Genomic DNA, 22,319 nt, shown 5'->3' on the forward strand with positions numbered 1-22,319 from the left:
CTATATTCAATGCAACACTCTCGCTCTCAAATGTGGGTCGCCTAGTCCGGGTATGAAAGTATACATGCACCTGGTGCATTTGCAATAAACACTATAGTTCTATTTCCATGCATAGTCATTGTTATTATAAAAAATTAACATGTGTTAAAATAAATCTTAAAATGTCGATATTTGTTGTTTTACTGTCACTTTCAGTAATGAGAAAACTTCTGCATGCCAATTCTGACGCATAATATTAATTTATGTTTGTTTTACAGACTTTACTGGTAATTTTTGTTTGCCGAATCAGCGTTGTAATGACTGAACTCAACACTGACCAGGAGCCGTTAGTGGCCACCGTAGTCAAATCTACTAGCATTGCTCAATGCAATTTGGAAAATGGCTCCAACACATTGGATTGCAACGCAAACATAGGTCAAAAGTCATTCCACTTGCAACTCTCCGGGGCAGTTCATTTAAAAGTGAACAAACGTGTATTTAACGTGTTTTTGTCGATAATGACTGTCATCGGAAATGTCGCTATGAATGTCACGCTTCCTATTTTCACCCACGATATCGATCAATACAGCGATCCCTACTACGTACTCGTTTCGTCCTCGCTATTCTCGCCAGTACTGTACATGTTATTTTTACTTCTTGTTATGTACTTCGACAGAACCGTCACATTTAGACTACGTTCACCTCTGAGGTATGTCTTTCTCACTGGAATGCTGAATACATTGAACGGAATATTTGTTGTATACGCTAGTGACCCTTCCAGAACGCCACCAGGTTTACAGGCCATATTGAGTACCTCTGTCATACCTTTCACAGTTGCCGCACGTTACATCATTCTCCGCAAAGGTCAGTTTTTTGTCATCATTGACCCGTTAAAATGAACTAGCATACTTGTTTATTGGTGCATTTGTGGGCTAATAAAAAAAATGACGACATGTTATTAAGTTCGAAAGTATTAGCAGACATGAATTGCAAACATTGTTTCGGTCTCACTCAAAATAATTGGCTTATGAATTAATTAAGTTTGGAAATGCTCACATGAGTCCATTACTGGTACGTACCATTAATGCGAATGCCATGCGCTTTAATTATTTTCAACAAATGAACTGTATGCGTTATAATAAACAATTTTTTTATTAGTTTACGAAAAATTATATTTTAGTATGTATATCAACAAAATCACTAAACATTGGCGGATTTAGAGGGGGGCCGAGGTGCCGCGGCCCCCCTATTTTTAACAACCAACAGGGCTTCGCGCGGCGGTAATCAGAACAGATTATTGATATATTGGTTTGCCGATCACGTAGGTGTTGGTGTAAAGAGATTGGTGTGTACTGGGATCGTTCTTATTGGTCTATTTATATCCATGGAGCCGGTGGTATTTGATGTTGATCGACAGTTGGTAGAATCCTATGGCCGGTCACGTTCTTCATGGGATTCTTGCCGATGGGAATCATGAACGTGGTCCTTGAGAAAGTCATAAAACAAGAGGTACATAGTTGAACGTAATTCGCTCATAAATATATTTAAATTTAAAATAAAGCAACACGTTTAGCTTTCTGAATGTTATGTACCATACCTAGAAATAAATGTATGCGTGATCCTCTCTACTTATGTTTTCTTTGATAGTCGTCATCTTTGCTAGTAAATTTCTGGTCTGGGGCGTTTCAGCTTCTCACGGTTTTTGGTTTATTCTGGACAGATTTAATACCCGGATTTGGTATGGTGAGTATTATCCACGGTACCTATTATATTCGTGTGTGCATAGTGAAAAGTCGTCGGACCATAACAGTTCGCCGAATGCGGGTTTGAATTTCAAAGACGAGTGTTTCATCACCGATGAGGAACATACTACTTTCAAAGAAATTGTAAACACGTTTTTGCTTTTTTGTTGTGATACCTGGGTTATGCTATTCTTTTGCAGGCTTCGGGAATAGATGAGTTTTGAAGTCGCTTGACTTGGGGATTCCAATGCCAATTTGGAGCTAGTCCCAAAGGATGTACAGAAGCTTTGACTAGTTCGTGGATATTCATCATCAGTTACACTTCAACATTGACCTTCAGTTTCCTTCTCTTATGCTACGCTGATGGCGCAATTTACTTGGTTATCGTTCAGGCTTTGGTTACCCCTCTGGGGACTGTTTTCTGGACACTTTTCACTCCAGATCCATACTTTCACTGGCATCCGGTTTTTGACTTGGCAACTGGATTTACATTAGCCGGACTAATTATACATAGTTGAACGTAATTCGCTCATAAATATATTTAAATTTAAAATAAAGCAACACGTTTAGCTTTCTGAATGTTATGTACCATACCTAGAAATAAATGTATGCGTGATCCTCTCTACTTATGTTTTCTTTGATAGTCGTCATCTTTGCTAGTAAATTTCTGGTCTGGGGCGTTTCAGCTTCTCACGGTTTTTGGTTTATTCTGGACAGATTTAATACCCGGATTTGGTATGGTGAGTATTATCCACGGTACCTATTATATTCGTGTGTGCATAGTGAAAAGTCGTCGGACCATAACAGTTCGCCGAATGCGGGTTTGAATTTCAAAGACGAGTGTTTCATCACCGATGAGGAACATACTACTTTCAAAGAAATTGTAAACACGTTTTTGCTTTTTTGTTGTGATACCTGGGTTATGCTATTCTTTTGCAGGCTTCGGGAATAGATGAGTTTTGAAGTCGCTTGACTTGGGGATTCCAATGCCAATTTGGAGCTAGTCCCAAAGGATGTACAGAAGCTTTGACTAGTTCGTGGATATTCATCATCAGTTACACTTCAACATTGACCTTCAGTTTCCTTCTCTTATGCTACGCTAATGGCGCAATTTACTTGGTTATCGTTCAGGCTTTGGTTACCCCTCTGGGGACTGTTTTCTGGACACTTTTCACTCCAGATCCATACTTTCACTGGCATCCGGTTTTTGACTTGGCAACTGGATTTACATTAGCCGGACTAATTATAATGATGCCTGCTGTGGTCATGTACCGATATTTTAGTGACAAAGAAACCAATGTTGGTGTTTCTAGTGTGGGTGAGCATACCATCCAGTGAGTCGGGATTTTGTTTTTCGAACGAGGCTGTCGTAATATCCAGTGTGTCGGGATTTTGTTTTTCGAACGAGGCTGCTATTATCTTCTCTCTAGGGCTCGGATAGTATGCGATTAGTATGCGCATATACATACTCGTTATTTGCAACAAAAGATTTGAAGGGGTGTACCGTCTTTTACAGATTCGTTTTTAGATTAATTAGGTATGTACAAATAATAATAATAATAATAATAATAATAATAATAATAATAATAATAATAATAATAATAATAATAATAATAATAATAATAATAATAATACAATAATAATAATAATACTTTATTGACATCATTCTGTTTGAAGAGAACATACAGTCAAGTGCTAAACTAATAATTAAAATTAAAAAAAGGAAGAAATAAATATGTAGTTTAAATAAATACATATTTAAAATTATGAAATATTGATATATATATGTAAAATGCACCACATTCTCTAATATAGTTCGCAAGTTCCTTATCTACATCCTTATCTACATTGCTCATAATGTATATGAACTTGTCATCTGGTTTCATCAAATTAAAATATGGATGTATATAAGCAATTTTTCCAAACAGCTTACATCTTGCATTTTTATGACTTGGACAATCAATCAGGAAATGGAATTCATCCTCCACTGCATCCGTATCACACTTTTTGCATACCCTTTCTTCAAACTTAATTTTTAGTCTAACATGCCTACCCTTCTCTAGCATTAGACCATGGTCACTTATCCTGAATTTACAGATACTTTTTCTATAGTGGGGGTCTTTAATTTGTGTTAAATACTGTTCCATTTTGAATTCATTTTTGAATTTACAATAAGTTCTTAATTTATTATTTTCACCTGATGATGATTTTTTTGAGGTTGTTTGTTTTTTCCATAATTCAATATATTTTGTTTCTATTTGGCTACTTATTTGTTGTATATTTTTTTTTACCTCTACTCCAAAATCAATTTATTTCACTTCCTAATATTTCCTGCACTGATTTTGCCCATTTTAGCTGATTATTAATATTGCATGTAATTGCATCATTTATTAGGATGTGTTTTTTGGTATTGAAAATATTATGCCAATATCTAATCATCATTTTATTTATAAAGACTGATATTGGTTGCCTGCCCAGTTCACCACGCACCGCTAAGTTTGTTGACGCCTGATTAAATTGTAGTAACATTTTAGACATTTTAAGGTTGAGCATTTCTGGGTAACTTCTATCTGTGTATTTTTCTGAACCCCAAATCTCACATCCATAAGTCAGAATGGGTCGAATTACATGGTCAAACATGTTTATCCAAGTTGGTATACTTATATTAGTTGATGTAGTAATTAATTTCTTAATATAGAAAAAAGTTTTCAATGCCTTTTTATATAATTTTTCTTTTGCTAAATCAAAATTTCCACTAGGTTTGAATTCTATGCCTAAATATTTATAATTTCTAACTATATCTAATTCTTCATTTTTGTAATAAAAGATAAACTTATGGTTCAATAATTTTCCACTTTTATTGAATACCATTATTTTGTATCTATTCGCTCTACATATACTTTGTATTGAGCACTTTTGTTTTGGAATAATCGACTCCCACATCTAGACTATATACAGAACTATATATATTGAAACAAATAAACACATTTATAATATCATCCGTAGTTTAATTCTGATTTAGTGTGGTGGCTCTAAACTAAGGTAACTTCTGACATTTACAGCCATGATTTCCCTTAATACGAATATTCTGAATTGTGACTGGAAACGATAATAGACACGAGACGACATCCAGCATTTGGTCACGAGTGGCGGGTATCCAACCCTATGGCGGAATGACAGTAGTAGTAGGTGCTGTAGGCGATATGACATAAGTTGTCGCCAGTACCACTATAAACTTATCTATGGGTATTACCCTGGCGATATGATAGGAGTGTGCCGCATGTAACACAGGACCGCATCTGTTGGCTCACTTCTATATACGTCTTCAGTTAAAGTTAAAGTTTGGACGGCTGGCGTGGCTGTGTGTACAACAATACTGAAATCGCAAGGCTGTCTTGCTAAACACACTTATTTATTCATTTCTTCAGATGAATGGGTTTACATCCCGGGTACATCTGAATCTTTCTAGAATTATATTGTAAGTTTAAGCAATACTGTATTCATTTCAATGCGCTCTTGCAAAAAATAATTACAGCTAGTATTTCCCATACGAGTATCCTGATTCGCGACTGAATACAATAATTATTTGTTTATTTATATATACTTTGCATTTATTATAGTTTTCCATCCCCTCCATCCATGTGTGAGTGTTATTAAATAAATAAATAAATAAATAAATAAATAAATAAATAAATAAATAAATAAATAAATAAATAAATAAATAAATAAATAAATAAATAAATAAATAAATAAATAAATAAATAAATGAATAAATAAATAAATAAATAAATAAAAAAATAAATAATTAAATAAATAAATAAATAAATAAATAAATAAATAAATAAATAAATAAATAAACAAATAAACAAATAAATAAATAAATAAATAAATAAATAAATAAATAAATAAATAAATAAATAAATAAATAAATAAATAAATAAATAAATAAATAAATAAATAAAGAGTACAGTCAATAAACAATATAACCAAGGCCTAATGAAACCAATAAATATCAAGTTCACGGTCAGTGTGAAACATTAGCGATTTGAATTCCAGATGTAATTACCTCATGTGTTTATTAACAACTTTCTGTACAGAAAAAAAAACTATAACTACATTTAGCCATAGAAGGATATTAATTGCAGAAGTGAGAAGTTCCATGTTCCTGTTCCATGATCGCTTCGATTTATTTACTTGGTAAAACTCAGACTAGTAATACATTACTACTAGTCTTACTAGTATTACTAGTCTGAGGGTAAACATTCCCGTAATGCGATTACGTGAATAATTAGAATTCAGGTCAGCTCGGAAGCAGTCGGAGATAAATTAATTCCAAAATTCCACAACATGACCCAATCACAGATTCATGTAAAATGTTCGCAGTGTTCATGTTATAAATTATGGCCCAATAACAAGTTTCCATGACCCTACTAGGGTCCTAGCATCACACACGCAACATATTTGAATGTCGGAATGTCACGAATAGATCGTAAACAAAATGGCTAAACTATCACACACATAATAACTTTGACCTAAATACATCAAACAACAGGGCATGCGTTTTTTTCGTTTTCAAACTGAAACAATTTTACTACAGGAACTAAGCAGTCGATCGACCACTCAGGCTGGAAAACAACTAACAAATATTTCGTTTCCGGTCAATGACGTATAACGTCATTTGAACCGTTCTGCGCAAGTATAATAAGGCTTGAAATATGAAAGTACTACACACACGGTGGGATAATGGACAAGTTGTATAATTATTACATCTGACCGGGTGCTGTTATGTGTTTATAGGGCCACAGGTGCCATGTTGTTACGATGATTATTGCACTAAACAACGGAAAATCGTGACATGAATGGAGTTATGAATAGATTTTCCCACAATCCAATGCGCTCTTCTAATGGAAATCACAAGTACATATATGAGGTTTGACTTAGGTGTGCTTGCACTAATTACCGCCGGTGACTCCTTCGATACTTTTCAATCACCTAAAAAATACCTAATTAAAGCTTGGTAACGTCTCAGTCTGTACTCGTTCAGGTTGATCTGCGCCATCTGTGTTTATATTAACACTATATATCTCGCGCATGCGTGGCTCGACGACTACCACCCAATGCATTGTCCAGTCAAATTGCTCGTTATACGTGCAACACTGACACAATAATTTGGACAGTAGAAGTTTTCTTCCCAGCCAGAGCATTTTGAAATCGCACGGTGAATGTTCCGGCGAAGCACTCCACTATCACCTTGAAGTATTTCATTAGGAATATGTGTATGTGACAATGCCCTCACAGTTTGGAATCAGTTTACCAACAGCCAATCATATTGCTTCTTTCATCAACGCGCTTGGCCAAGCTATCAACATTGTCAGGGCGGAGCTAATTCACAAGACGCACGCGCACCACTCTATCATGTATTTCTATGGGCTCTGTGCGAGCTGCTGTGGAACGCCGGTCGAAAAGCCGTTGAAAATAGCTAAAATAGAAAAAACAGCACAAACTTAACTTGAAAGAAATCCTAAACAACCAAATTTAAATATGTTGCACATGCAGGGTAATCTTGTTACACTGTTCAGGGGGTGTCAAGAACCATCCCAAAGTACTGTTTTTTGAGAGTTTTTGGCCTTTGTTTTCACCATGATGGTTGCCAGGCGGTGAAAACGCTCGCACAGTGGAAGCTGTGTTGGCTTGCAGTGGATGTCGAGGCAATACAATATTCGGACAAAAGCCGTTCAGGGTACTTAGTTCCGAGTCTGATGTGTTCGTGTTTAGTCGCACTGGAAATGGTAAATCATTATGTTATTATGCTTTACCAGCCTTGCGACCATCGAGCGTGGTAATAGTGTTGAGCCACTGTTGAGTATTATAGAAGAGTAGGTGTTATACCTCAAAGCTCATGGTGTCACTGCAAAATATATTGACAGAAATGAAGCCGAAGATGAAGAAATCAGAAATGCAAAGCCCCAAGCGCTTTTTGGGAGTCATTGTAACAAAGCTTTCTATTGGTCGGTAAACTTTCTATCGCGCAACCACGCGACATACACGGTTATGAATAGAATTACCGCACGGTGTTGTGGAGGGAGGAATGTTCAACACCGTGCAGGCGGACGATGAGCCAGAGATTGAGCTGACATTTTACTGTCTGTTACTTGAATGCTAAAAATCTAACTGATTAGATCAATTCATTCTATTAATTGTTTTGCTCATCTTTCACTACTAGTATACTGAAGAATCACGGCTATGAAATACGACCACCGTGAAATGCATAGTTACATTCGTGTGCACTCACAACTACATTTAGTCCGAGGTATGCGTGATGCAAGCTGTATACGCTATCGGTATAAGATGAACCACAGTCCCATATAGAGGGACTGTGGATGAACATAGACTTTCAGCCGTCAAACGTTGTTATTAGAAAACATAGCAACTGTATATACGGTATGTGTCTGAGGTAAGAAATGATAAGAATATACAGGCTAGCGCCCTCTACAAAGAAATGAATCACACTTTATTGTCGTAGAGAGTGTGAATCTGGATACAAGTACGTTCGTGCTCAGACTAGTAATACAACAGACTAGCAACGCGGCGTTTTCTTTTGAAGTAATGCGTGCCACGTTTGTTTAGGTTATCAGTTCTTATCGTACTGAGTAAACGTTGCTGGGCAACAACATTTTCATTATATTTCACAAAATAACGCGAGATCTATTCATATTACAATCAACTATCGCGATGCATCGCGAGACATAAAGACAGGAAGTGACATAGACGACAGGAGCTGTCAGTGAACTTCGAAAATGGCATTTAACGAAAAATTTGGCAAATCTGAAGACGATAATTACGAGTGGGAAGCTATTTTAGGAGAACATTTTGACGAAAATAATGACAATTTCTCTGTAGAACTTTGCAACCCCTGATCGATCTCGTGTTTTTCATTTCCTGAAATTAGGAATAAAAAGAAATATACTGGGCTATTTTTATACAAAACTATGACGGCAGTCAAACAAAATCAGTGAAACTCGAAATAGCAACAATACTGACACACAATAGAAAATTGAAACAGTCACTGAACAACGCGTAGATCGCGTACTATGAAGTCGAACGCGACAACAATAACGCACCTCCAGTTTTTACCGTTACTGGATCACGCTGATACGCTGAGAGAGGTATGTACATGGCACTAGCTATCTCATGTTTCGGCATCCCAGAACACGAAAACAAAACGGGTAACACACAAAGAAGTATGATTGTTCAAAACGCAGCGATAAGATCTCTCCGAAAAAATATTGGAAACCTTCCGCAAAATCCGCAACAGCGAGAAATATCGTTTCAAAGTTGCTCATTATATATTCAAAAACTATTTGAGGTAAACACTAAGACATTCAGTTACTTGTAACTCCCCTGATTCTTGGTCGATTCTTAAAATTCTTACACAGCTGCAAAGGTCAAAATGTCCAGAACGCATCTCCCGTTTTTTTAAATATATCCGGATCCGTTTTACAAAGAAATACGCAATTTCCGAAGGAGTGCGAAGTGTGCAGAATATCCAGTGCTCGGTAAACTTCGACGGTGTCTATGCCAATGCTACAGAGCGTGGCACGCATAACATATACAATTAAGCCGATTAACACCTTAAACAATATGCGTTGCGAGTCTGTTGTATTACTAGTCTGAGGTTCGTGGTATGCTCAGAGTCCAGTTTAATTTGCAGAGTTTGGTTCACCTAGGTCTGGCAATTGAAAAGCAGGTGTGACAAGCATCGAAAACAGAATCAAGATCACTGTATTAATACATTTCTGAGATATTAACACAACTGTGATCTCTCAATGATATTCGCAAAACGTATGTAAACGAAACTATTGTCGGTTAAGTCCCGAGTGTGGATACACGTTTTGGTACACGGTACTTTTTGAATAGTGATAATTAATAATAATTGATAATCAGTTGCAGCATTAGAGTTAAACTCGTACAAAAGGCTCAGAACGTATGGAAATTACTACACTATTGTATTCTATAAGGTCATGGTGCTATATTTGTCTATGTCTTTTTTAGGACATTTTAAGCGCCAAGCCTAACCCTGAGATTGTAAGTTTGAACTTTTAGCAAAACTTTCTAAGTTTGATACAAGATCATCGTTGATATAGTCTAATTACGCTTTGGCGACAAATCATACCCTACCTATATTTTTGCAACTTTTCTGTTGAGTGTTAATCGAAGACGCCAAACGTTCAAGCTGCTTGCAATAACCAATCAGAAGGGATTTCTACCTCCTAGAAAATTACTACGAGAAACTGTTGGGATATGCGAGATAAATGTCGGATTCAACTCTGGTGTATGACATTTTTTATGACACATTGTTATGGTCAAATTACATACAAACAATCGTGCAAACCCAAAATGTGTTCTAGTAACCATGGTAAAACTAATCTTAGATTGGCGTCATGTATGAACACGAAGTATCACTCGTCTTTTATATTTAGTATATTTCGTGATGTTACACTACGCCAGCCCTACGTCCCGTTTTCTACTGATAACAATATGGTCGTATGTCGCCACTGGTCATTGTATTTTGCTACTAGTACCTTCTAAGTAGAGAAACTTGTTATTAACTGCTCGATCGAAACATTCCTTGAACTGAAAATGAATTTGAACTATGGGCGATCCATTACAGAGTTACTAGAAAGCTATAATTCGCAACACTGCAATATGGCTGCTTATGTTTGTAACATTGAGAACTGTTTTCAAGTAGGGATGAACATCAGAACATTTAACTTTCCTTGATCAGAACAACGAGACAGTTGGGGGTTAGTTGGATGAGTGATAAGGGTAACTGCAGTGAACTGGTCTACCAGTGAGGAGTTCGGGGGAACAGCAATGCTTAAATCGTCATCATGAACTCACAATAGTGTGCGATTTGATCAGTTGTTTATGTGACGTTCTGTACGTTAGAAATGAACCCCAAAGTTGCACACAAAATTGTTTATACTATCATCGTGTACGCCTGGTAAGGATTCTCTTAATTGTTTCCAGTCTATCAATTGTTTAGCTAAACTACGTACGAATACATAGGCTTGAGACCTAGATCACGTTGAGATTTCCAACTCTGTGGAAACCAATACCTGTCTCGAAATAAAAACTTAATTTATTATGTGTGCAGACTCGTGTACTATGTATGTTAACACACACTAATTGGTAAACACTGGAAGGGTAGTGTTTGTCGCACAGCGTGTGTTCGAATGTAATGTAACAGCAACAGTAAATTGCGACTGGAGCAACAGTAGTGATGCTGTCCAGGAGCTTGATCCTCTGTGAGTTCTACATTTCAGTGGATGGGGTTGCTTTTTGACAGCATTAGTACATTATGCGAGGTTCAACCCTAGCTGAAAATGTTCCAATACTGAGACAATTGATGTTCTTTCCCGAAGTTGGGATGGGAAACAAGCACTCAAAAATGGCTTTACAAAATTAATGAACAAGATATGTGCGAAGTTGAAATGAGACCAAGCTCGTGGCACATTATTCATTCCCATGTGGCAGTCGGCCTCTTTCAGACAGTGATATGCCCGGCTGACAATATATATGCAATTAAAGTGGAACGAATGGTAAGATTAATACTTGTATGCCACAATGGCGTATTTAATGAAACTTTGAATTTCTATCTGGTGGCGTTACACATTTGTTTTGTTCAAACGTTTTGGCATGAGAAGTCATGATGTAAGAGTTATTAACAAAGTGTGTTTTGTTTCAGGTTTGAACATGGACGACGTCCTATTAAACTGACGAAGTATTACTTTGTGAATACTACTCTAACAATCAAGAACTTCGCGTATATCAATAATGGAAACACTATTATCGGCAAGGAAGGGTCACTTTTGTATTTTTTTCCTTTTTTGTTTGAATGTTTCATAGTCTCCAACAGTCATGTTTACACAATTACCTGGTCGCATGTTACAGCTGGTTACGGTTATCCAACCATCCATCTTTTCACTGATAGTCTATCCAAGCATATTTTTTGTTGAATTCAGAGAAGAAATATTTTGAAGTCGCTTTGCATGAAATACTCATATTATGTACAGTTTTGTTAATTTGAAGAGTTTTTATTTTGCTATGTTATTTACGAAAACCACAAGTCATTTTTTATTTTCTCAGTTAAGCTGAGCGGTACAAACAGGGTAATACAGTCGTTATTTCTAGACTCGATTGAGTTGTGTGCCATTGTGTTACACCAGAGCGAAGGAGACGATTGTCAAACGTCTTGGGCAGTGCATGGTGATGATGCTTTAGATTTGGCATTCATTCTTTGCGGGCAGGAGGTGCAACTGCCGCATCTAATGCACGTTTACGGCCAGGGCCAATCAGATACCGCCAAGATGGCGACGCTGTTGACTCGCTGGCTAGTCATTCAAGTTTGTCAATTTCACAAACTTTGTAGGTGTACGTACGGGTCCGTTCTTTTTTTTAATCTACGTGGCCGAACCTGGCATGAACCTTACCTTATGTAAGTGTCTGTTGTACATTGTCGGATGTGACGAGTCTAGTTAAGACATATTGTTAACCGCGTTTAGCAGTATAGCGGGTATAGTGGAGGACAGAAGGTTGAATGTCAATCTAGGCCAGTCTCGCTACAGTGCAGTTTTCAACTTGTTGTTTTGTAAGTTTGATGTATAATACAGGGCGACACCCGCCACCTTCCCCTGGGCACGATCGACAGTGCGACGGGTACAGGTTTCCAGGTATTTTTTCCTCAAAGGGTTTTTTTATTCCTGGTTTTTCCTGGGCGGTCGGCGTGCCAGTAACGGGGATTACTATTTTGTCGATGTTTTTTGTCAGTTATTTTAAATGTTTCTTTAACAGAGTAATGTTGATGCCATTTTTCGAGCATCAATAGTCGATCTTTTTTTGCAGTTCATGTAAGTAATTTTTTCTCTCATTTAGTTTATTTCAATTTGAACACTACATGCAATGTAATGGCAGCCGTTTTTAGTCGGCTTTATTAGTATGTTTTGTTAAATAAATGGTTCGCCGGACCGACTGCAAATACGTGACCGAACCTGGCATGAACCTTACCTTATGTAAGTGTGTGTTGTACATTGTCAGATGTGACGAGTCTAGTAAAGACCTAAATAGACGGTGTACTAGTATTGTACACGCGTTATATATAGAGGGCGCCGTCTTGGAAGTTCAGTGTAAAAGCATGCGTGTCATAATGTATAGATATTCAAAAGCTCTAAGACAGAATATCCCAAAGATGTTATAAACATGTATTCGAAGATGAGAAGCCCTTTTTATTGAGTTGTCAGAAATATGATACTGAAAGAAAAACATTCTATAATGAAATCAAAGTTTGCTATTTACATTGAAGTAGAGATACATTAATTATTATGAATGTAGCTGGCTATATGTGTACAACAGAGGGACTCTCAAGTTAATATCATTTATTTATTTCATTATTTGTTCAACTATCACATTTAATAAAATATCACTTTTTGCTATAACCCAATGTAAAATTATTTACACGGAAGCAATAAAGTTATTGTTATTATTCTATTGAGTCAATTCAATGTCTTTCAGATCATCAGGATCATGATTCAGTGTCCATTTCGAACAATTTGAACGATTAATATTATCCACTTAAAAAGTACATCCTATTGCATTGTATTTGGTAGCCGTTAGTTGGTTTCATTCTATGAGGATTCTCCGATTGCACATTATCGTCAACTTCGTTCTGTGGAAGTTCTTCTTACTATAGCTAAACATGATGAATATTTTTTCAACGAGTTAGGAGTTATTGTTGAATGCACACGTGACCAAGATCGAACCGAAATGTGGATGACAATTGATACACCAACTTGAAAGGGTTTATTCCCCTATATTCAATTAAATCGACTGAAGGCTACTGAGCAGCTCCATATTGATTGAATATAAACCAAACGACCACTACTCCTACATTACCTAATTTGGGTGGTACGTGTACTGAAACTCAAATGTATTTGATCCAAGTAATATGAAAACATATCTATTTGCTTAGATATGCAGATATAATACATAGATACGGTAGAAACGAAAATATATGAAAATTAAACTATTTATAATTCGCCAAGAGCATTTGTGTGCTATCGCAATCGCGAATTTAGTCATTTTTAAAAGTTTTTTTTTTTGTTACGTGGTAATTATGTAAATAATGACTCTCCAGTTTGTGCGAACTTGTTCCCCTAGGCTTTTGAATCATATACGCTAAATTACGGTTCTGAATCAAACAACAGACAGCTTTAATCAAAAAATGTCATCAAACCCCTCTCGCTACCTTAAAGCGCGGTTGTCGTCACGCAGCACGTGTTAGAATTTCATGTAAACAATGTATTTTACACGCGTTGTATACGTCGCTATGAGTCCCATATCGAACAGGACACGGCGCGACGACTAATATAGTATATGTGTAAGACCAGAGGTACATGTACATTATTTGGGGTTTGTAACTACGGTGACATGATACCAAGATCCCGTCACAATCTCGCTCTCGCATAAGCGTTCCAACTCAGAAAAAATGCGAATGCGCATGCCCGAGGTAACTAGGATACTGGGATGTCCAGGTGGATCAAAATAGCTGCCCACGATATGACGGATTACGAGAACTATATTTTCTGTACATTTTCGATGTATTACATTTTTCACTATGATAGTGACAAGAAAAGTTTATTTTTTTCATTACAAACCTTGAACATTGATATGCGTCATGTCAGAAGGTCGTAGCTTCAGTCTCGCTATCTACGAGAAGAGACTTGAATGGGATCTTGACATGATGTCACCATACAGTACTATGCGAGTTGCAAACCCCATGTACCTCTGGTAAGACTTGTATATGATATACGACAGGGGCTACAAGCAGTCATTTACTGTATAATGAGCTTGGCTTGGAGTTTGTAAAAAAAGTTACCACCTTCTCCCGTGCCATACACGTAGTGTTACTCGCAATTGTTGGTGTAAATTCAAGATACTTCCCGTACGTGTAAACAGCTGCTACAGGTTACAGGAAATGAAAAATGAAATGTTCCAAGTACAGTAAAAAATAGTTTTTTACAATTCACAGATAAAGCAAATTCCTAATTTTTCATTTTCATAATACTACTTGATAATTTGTGTTTAAAGTGTAACTGAATTGGGCCAACTGACTTTTTTGTGTGCAAAATTTATTTATAAACAACATTATGAAAAAAAAATCAAAATTGTAAATTACGTACGAATTACAAAAAAAATAAGATCTTTGTGCAAATTAAGAACGAATAAAATAGCTGATTACGTTTTACACATTGTCTACGAATTTACGTTTTTTATTTATTTAAATAAAATTATTACGAAACTAAAAACAATTGCTTACAGCTTACAAAAATATCCCTTGTCGACCCTCTAAATCCAGTATCAGTAATAATAGTTCATTCACCAGTATTATAAATATTTGTATTTCGTCAGTCTCAACAGAACGTGGTATCGGCAAGGGGATATGTTCTTTTAAGGAGAGTGCGCGTAAGCAAACTAGGCTACTGAAATAGGCGACGCGCCACATGCTGTGATTATAGCGCCCTCGTTGCTTCACTTCGCAAACTCCGAGACTTGTTATGAGATCTGCTTGTGTGAATACCCATACTGCACTGTAATTCCAGGCAACGGGGAAACAAACAGTGGATGACCTCATCGACGCTTTATTATTAATCACACTGAACGTAACTGAAACCTTTTATTTGGTCGAGTCTGTACACGGTAAGATATTTTTTTCTCTCGACATTTAGAGTACTAGTATATTTTACATGTTAAATTGCTACAATCGGTTCATCGGGTTGGCATCAGCTCTGGTTATTTTACCTTTAGGTCGTCTCAGCTGTACTCTCCGGAAGTGTGAGTGTTGACAGTCTTACCTGACTTTGGGCTACCATCCTAGACGAGGCCTTGGCCTACTTTGGCTCGGATAGTCATGAACGCCGCCAGAGTTTTTGAAAAAAATAATTCAGTTATTGGTCTACTGAGATATCGACCTAATCAGTTGCATGTGCATGTTCAGCTAGTTTGGCGAGTAGACGAAATATTAATTTATCCAGACACATTGTATTTCAACTTCTGTTATTCTATTTTTTGGCAGCCATTCTAGGTCATGTTTAAACTCGTTCATACATTTCGTTGAATTTTAAAGAATGCCTGACAATCCACATGGAATGTAACCCTGGAATGTAAATAGCTTTTTTTCTTTGCGCAGTGAGCTGAAACGTTCCATTTTAGTGAATTCTTAACCGTTGTTCTACTCGCCCATTCGAGCTTTTAACGTCAAAGCGTTCTATAGATTCCAACTTGCACGCACTTTAAAACAAATTACTCGGTGCAACGCATAACCCAAAAGGTTAGTATTTTACGACCCACCTCACGCCGTGTAACAATGCAATGTATTATTAACTGTGAGTCATTTGAAAGCGGGAACGTATACTTGCTTATTGTATTTCCCTGGCAACGTTTTGTTATGTAAATGTCATCACGCATGTAAACAGCAATATCGTTACTGAATGGGGAGTTTATACAAAAATACGCTAACATTTGTACTATACTAAATCCAGCTCCTAAATATGATTGGCTTCTTTCATTGAATGATTATCTATTTGACTTGTCTCAGCAGAATTTATATTCCTTCAACAATCATGAGTGCCGAAGTCTCTCCACAACCTAAAGCAATGACACGGCCAAAACGCTGGACAGATGAAGTGGAAGAAGCGTATCGTTTCCAAATAGCTGGTTACAGAGACGAAATAGAGTACCAAGCATTTAATGGAAAAGTGGTAAGTTAGTTCAATATTTTGTTGACTAATTAAAGTTAGTCTTGTTTCTGATCATTGTGTGTGTCACAGATTTTTTTAGTATTTTCATAAAAAATGATGTGCCTACAGTCAATATTTGGAAAATTAACTGATCAGAAGTTTATTCTATTTTATTTTCTGAACCTTAGAGAAGCAGAAGTGTCAACATCTGCTTGTGGTTGGACACATATTTGGTTTATCTAGTGTCATTTGGTAAATGCTAAAAGTACTACATGTTTGATGAACTCAGAAAGTCCTGAACTAATCAAGCGACTCATTTTTTACTCACTATGTGGTGGCATGTCTTTTAAAAAAGGGACGAATGAAACATTATGGCACGAAATGAGTCATCACTAATTTTCACACACCACCTCTTCTACACATTACAATTAACATTATAAAATAGTATGAACATTTTATTGCAATATTTATATATCAAGGTCATTCTCACCACATTCAATGTCACATGCTTAAACTTGCTAGTGGATTTCCACCATGGTCTTTTGATGCATGGGTTGACCTGATAGGTCAAGCAGTTGTATTATACAATCAGAATACTGCTTACATTCTCAAGAATTTGTCATTTTGTTCTTGTTGTGTATTGGTTCTTCATATTTAAAAATTTGCATATTTTGTTGTTGATATAAACCTCAGATTGTCATATTTTGTCATTGTGATAATTATATTTCATTATTCACATATTCAGTGCAACTTCAAGATAATAGTATACCATTACTGTATATTTACTTTAAATATTCTTGTCTCACCAGGCTGATAGGTGGCCAGACAACGGTTACATAAAAAAACTTCAACGCAAAGACGGTTACTTCTACTATTACAACAGGAAACGTGAGTGTGAAGATAAGGACGTGCATAAGTGCAAAATGTACAGCTACTAAAACTGCCATCTGTTTTGTTTTTAAAATAAATCCTTGGACCATATCGGTGCTTGTGAACTGAACATTGCCATCAAATACCTGGGCTTCATGGATGAGAAAAAATGTCAGCAAAATATCCGACTGTTGGATATATACAACAAGAAGAGACAACTTTGAAACCACCAATGAAGATAACTTATTTTTTTTCAGAGTTTGTTTTATTTCACAAAGGATAACTCCTTTTCAGTTTTGTTTTTTTAATGAATGCATGAACTAAAAATTATGACACAAGGCAATGAAAATGCATTTGCTTATAATCTTTTCCTATTTTTTTCAATATTGTCCGTTTTCATTCCCATCCTTGTTTTGCTGATGGAATAACCTTTGAGTGACATGAATGACCAGTTTAGTTTGAATTTAACATGTTTGTAGTCAAGAAAAACAACCTTACACTTACTAGTTGACAGGATCAAAATCTCAACGGATGAACTACCTCGACATGAAGAGATTGTTCATCCAACAATAAACACATTTCATTAACTGTATCTTCTAATCTATTTTCTTTTAGTACTATCTTTTTAAAAATTAAATATGTGTATATATCTATCAAAATAAAATGTTTTGTGTTATCAGTTGATATTTGTTAAATTAAGTGTGTTCTTGTCTGGTAGTCCTAACTCATAGATAATGCTATAACATAACTGTTTAATTTATGTTGAAAGCTTGTTTCCATATGACCACAAACACTAGACATGTCTGCCATATGTTTTGTTCTAGTTTAGGGCTGGTTATACACTGAAGTCAACACATCAATACTTATATTCATTAACCCAACTGTTTTGATTTTAAATCAGTCAGACAATTGTCTAAGCTAGGCCAGCACCTCCCTTGGACATCAATTGGAATATAAGAAGTCACTGCCTAAGCTCATAAAATGAGTAACTAACAAGTTTATAAATATTTCATGATATACATGGCTGTGTTCACTTCAATGTAATATAATCACTAAATTACTCTTTTAAATATTAAAGTTTTTACGGTTAAATGTGTGATTGAATGTTGCACTCTGAAATCATTCCTATAGCTCTATTTTAATCTTGAGACCATTATTTGAAATATTTAAGTGAATAATTAAACCTGAATTGTGGGACACATTTACCGAATCACATTAAATTGCAACAAACACACAAAATTAATAACTTTCAGACATGTTTAAAATAATTCATGCAAATTTATTTCATCAAATATTTATGTACTCTTAAAACCTCAATAAAGCTACCAGTACTGTCAGAGTGCATATATAGATCATCAAATATTTCACATAATTATGTCATCAACTTTTTGTTTTTCCTAGTAAAAATTTATTTTTTGGGGAAAAACAACCTGAAAAATATCCAAATATTGATATTTCGGGAATTATTTTCATAGATATCCATGTTGAAGTTTTATTTCTCTAATCCTAATAATTCATGACTAGCAGGCAATGCCTCATATCTCATATATTTTGCAATATGCTGAGATCTTTTTACCATGGAAACTAATGGTAAATGACTTGAGAATCACTATTTTCAAAATATAATTTTTTTCATTTTTTACATATTTGATATGAATGAGGATGAAAAAAAAAATAATTAGCAATATGAGTCACATACTCAGTTGAGAGAAAATCTACGATGCTTTGTCTTTTTTAGGGCGTTTTAACATTCTATGGCAAGGACTCTATATATATCTCAAAATTTTGCTCAGTGACATATAGTGGAAAACCATATACATGTATTGTGTCTTATAAGGTACTTTTTAATGTCTGGAAGTATTAAAAAACTGACAATATTCTTTGTTTGTTTTTAACAAGTGAGAAATAAATTTTGATCTATGGAAACCACTGCTAAAATGGCATTTTATTCATATTATTTTCCTATTTTTCTCAAACAGATTGAGACAAAAAAAGTCCCCATACTGTTGACGAATACAAAAATAATAAATTGATTCTTACACGAAATATTGTCACTGCTATCTACACTAAAACATGTGCACGTGTGAGAAACTCACGACTAGAATTCCACCTTAAACAATTATAAAATTGTCACGGCTGGAACAGTCTAGTGATGGCCCTAATATTTAGTTGACATTTCAAATTTCAGCCTCAGGAAAATTCTTTCAAAATTCCGTCTGAGTGACCACAACTTAGAAATAGAATTAAGTAGAAGAACAAAGCCCAAAATAGAATTAGAAAATAGACACTGTAATAAATGTAATACTAAAGCATTAGGAGATGAAAAACATTTCCTGCTATTTTGTACTGGCTATATAGAACAAAGAAAAAAACTGTTTGATGAGTGTGCAATAAATATTTACACAATGGATGTGAATTCCATATTTAAAAAGATTATGGAGAATAATATACCTTTAGCAAAATACTTAAAGAGCACAATTTTTAAAACCACAGAAAGTAATTAATTTATTTTTTCTTTTATTTTACTAACATTTTATTTTTATCTCTTATGTATTGTATGTTTTTTTTTATTTTCTTTGTATTTATGTTCCTTACCATACAAAAACCCTCTGAAGGTTTTTATTAGTCTTATAAAGTTATTATTAATATGTCTAATAAACCGCCACGTTTTGCGGTCCAGGCGTCATAATACATCTACCATGTGTTAATTCAAACATCAGAGCATAACAAGGATACCATGTCTCGCTAATACAAGGAAACGTATTTCTATCAAAACCACGATGATTCGTATCATAAACATCTCTTGTTCCCATTAAATAAAAAGGGATAAGGACCAGGGAGTAAGGGCAAGGAGACTGACTTCGAGTGTGGTCCCTATACCTGTAGTTCCGTAGTTTCCATGATGGATTGTCTTTAAAAAACTAATTAAAGCAAATAGCTTTTATGTTCGATTAAACAATTCTCCCATGCATACCTTGTGGTTAATACAATCAATCACACGGAATTGCGCGTTTCCAGAGTTTTGCAGCTAACACTTTTCGGGGAAAAATCGTTTTCGGTGAAAATTATCGAAGTTCAATATTCTCACCGACTGACTTGTGAGAATCGTAATTCCTCACGGTTTTCTGCGAGAGTGAAATAAAACAATATTATTCCCAGTGACGTTTTTTGCTTTCTCCTGTGAGGGCGATGTTGTGTAAAAGCTGCCTAGTACAATATACGAGTACGGACGATATTCTAATAATATATCATTAAATACTCTAATATTAATACTAATATCTTCTATGATATGAGGGACTACGCAATTTCAAAAGCTGGAAAAACAAAATAACTTACGTGTAAAAGTGGTTTGTCAAACTTTCGGTGAGAATGCTCACATGTACACTAAAAATGACATCCTGTCAAAACAATGCCAGTAAATATTGCGACCTCAATATATAAAGACCCAGAAAAATATGTTTCTAGTGTAAATATTTCACTGCATGCGTGAGATATATGGGTTTCATATCAACAAAGATAGCGACTTTGACTGTTGCACAGATCAACGATTACAAAGGTATTGAAGGAGTCACTGGCGGTAATTAGTGCAAGTCGCGCCCAGGTCAAACCTCATACTTGTGATTTCCATTACAACACGGTTACTAAAAAAGAGTAACCGTGATTACAAGAGCGCATTGGATTGTGGGAAAATCAATGTTTATGTAATGCTGGGACAAAATGGCCTTATGAAGGTAGAAGACTACTCATAAATGAAAATACCCAGAATTTATTCATTTTGAAATAAATTGTACTACAAGGCAATATCAGGATATTGACTTTAAAAAAGTTGGGGGTCACAAGCCGAATTTTCGAGAAATTGATCGTTGTATTTTGGTGGAAGTCGCCATTTTGGCACTATTATAATGTTTTTACCATAGGTTCCTATGACAGAGATATTATGCAATATCATATGTTGTTAATGATATGGTACTTTTTTGTTGTTCAGTGTTCTAAATTATTTAAAAAATCAGGGTTTTTAAAAGTGTTAAAAATGCATTTTTTCTTTAAAATTGTGTTCTATGGAATTGTTCTTAAAAACTTAACTGTAAACTTAACTGTGCATGGACATGAGCTTTATGATTGTACATAACAAACCACAGTCCCTCTATCACGTGATAGAGGGACTGTCAACAAACTAATGAAAATTGCCATGCGATTTATGACCAATTTTATCAAAAATTAATAGTAGGCTTCTACCTTAATTCACGGAAATTGTTTGTGACAACTCACTAGACGCAATATGATTACAATATATACTAGTGATAGTATATTTGCATTGCATCACTTAATCTCGTATTATTCAACCCATTTATGTGGTATACCCTGGCACCGATCAGTCCCGTTCGTGCTACGACATACTGCCATATATTACTATCATAACCGACGGTAGTAATTTAAGGATGCGGTAGATTTATCATGCTCTAAAAAGTAAAAAGTTTTTTCATGGGGAAAAGTGTTTTGAAGCATAACAAATTATATATTTTCTTGAAGCCCTTGTTCCTGGCTTTTTGAAAAAAATTATCTGCGACATGTACCACGGATTAGTCACGTGATTACTAAGTAAACATAGAGGTGTTATTTTGAATAAAAATGAGTTTTGTTTAAAAACATCGGGAGTTTTGTTAAAAAAGAAAGCTGAAAAATCAATACATCGAGAGTGTTAGAAAGTAGATCGCATATTGTTTACAATGAAATCAATTTCTCCTGTTATTTCACCCATAGGTTTTTATTTGCGCCAATACGTTATAAATGTGTGTGAATTTCAAAAAAAAGTAGGTACATTTCCGAAGACGTACAACTCGTTTAAAGCGCGGTGGTCGTTGGGCAGTTCGTGTTCAAATTTCATGTAAATAAACAATGTATTTTACACGCGTTGTATACGTCACTATGAGTC

General features: G+C 35.4%; 2 protein-coding genes across 3 annotated transcripts; both read left to right on the forward strand.

Annotated features, from left to right (window-relative positions):
• Positions 1 to 308: 308 nt before the first annotated feature.
• Positions 309 to 3,059, forward strand: LOC144362567 (crt homolog 3-like). Its single transcript, XM_085497561.1, is given in 5 exon segments — positions 309 to 843; positions 1,305 to 1,388; positions 1,391 to 1,488; positions 1,627 to 1,722; positions 2,661 to 3,059. Coding segments are annotated over 5 exon segments (1,023 nt in total). The 5' UTR covers positions 309 to 497.
• A 12,310-nt stretch (positions 3,060 to 15,369) lies between these two features.
• On the forward strand, positions 15,370 to 18,050 carry LOC144362669 (meiosis expressed gene 1 protein homolog). Of its 2 annotated transcripts, XM_085496775.1 has the most exons (4): positions 15,376 to 15,476; positions 15,967 to 16,107; positions 16,378 to 16,537; positions 17,326 to 18,050. In XM_085496775.1, exons 3-4 carry the CDS (start codon positions 16,400 to 16,402, stop codon positions 17,452 to 17,454), a joined length of 267 nt encoding a protein of 88 aa, XP_085352901.1. In that variant the 5' UTR covers positions 15,376 to 15,476; positions 15,967 to 16,107; positions 16,378 to 16,399; the 3' UTR covers positions 17,455 to 18,050. The 2 variants fall into 2 exon arrangements, with proteins under 2 accessions (XP_077869930.1, XP_085352901.1); XM_078013804.2 differs by lacking the exon at positions 15,967 to 16,107 and having other exon boundaries at positions 15,370 to 15,476.
• The last annotated feature ends 4,269 nt before the right edge of the window (positions 18,051 to 22,319 follow it).

This window comes from Saccoglossus kowalevskii, chromosome 3 (genome assembly GCF_978046115.1).
Source record: "Saccoglossus kowalevskii chromosome 3, keSacKowa6.1, whole genome shotgun sequence".
Lineage (NCBI taxonomy): Eukaryota > Metazoa > Hemichordata > Enteropneusta > Harrimaniidae > Saccoglossus > Saccoglossus kowalevskii.

Bases quoted from the DNA above. Each gene is read 5' to 3' on its own strand.
- LOC144362669 (XM_078013804.2), top strand. From the start codon at position 16,400: ATGAGTGCCGAAGTCTCTCCACAACCTAAAGCAATGACACGGCCAAAA. The intron at 16,538-17,325 runs GTAAGTTAGTTC...TTGTCTCACCAG, and splicing joins AAGCATTTAATGGAAAAGTG to GCTGATAGGTGGCCAGACAA.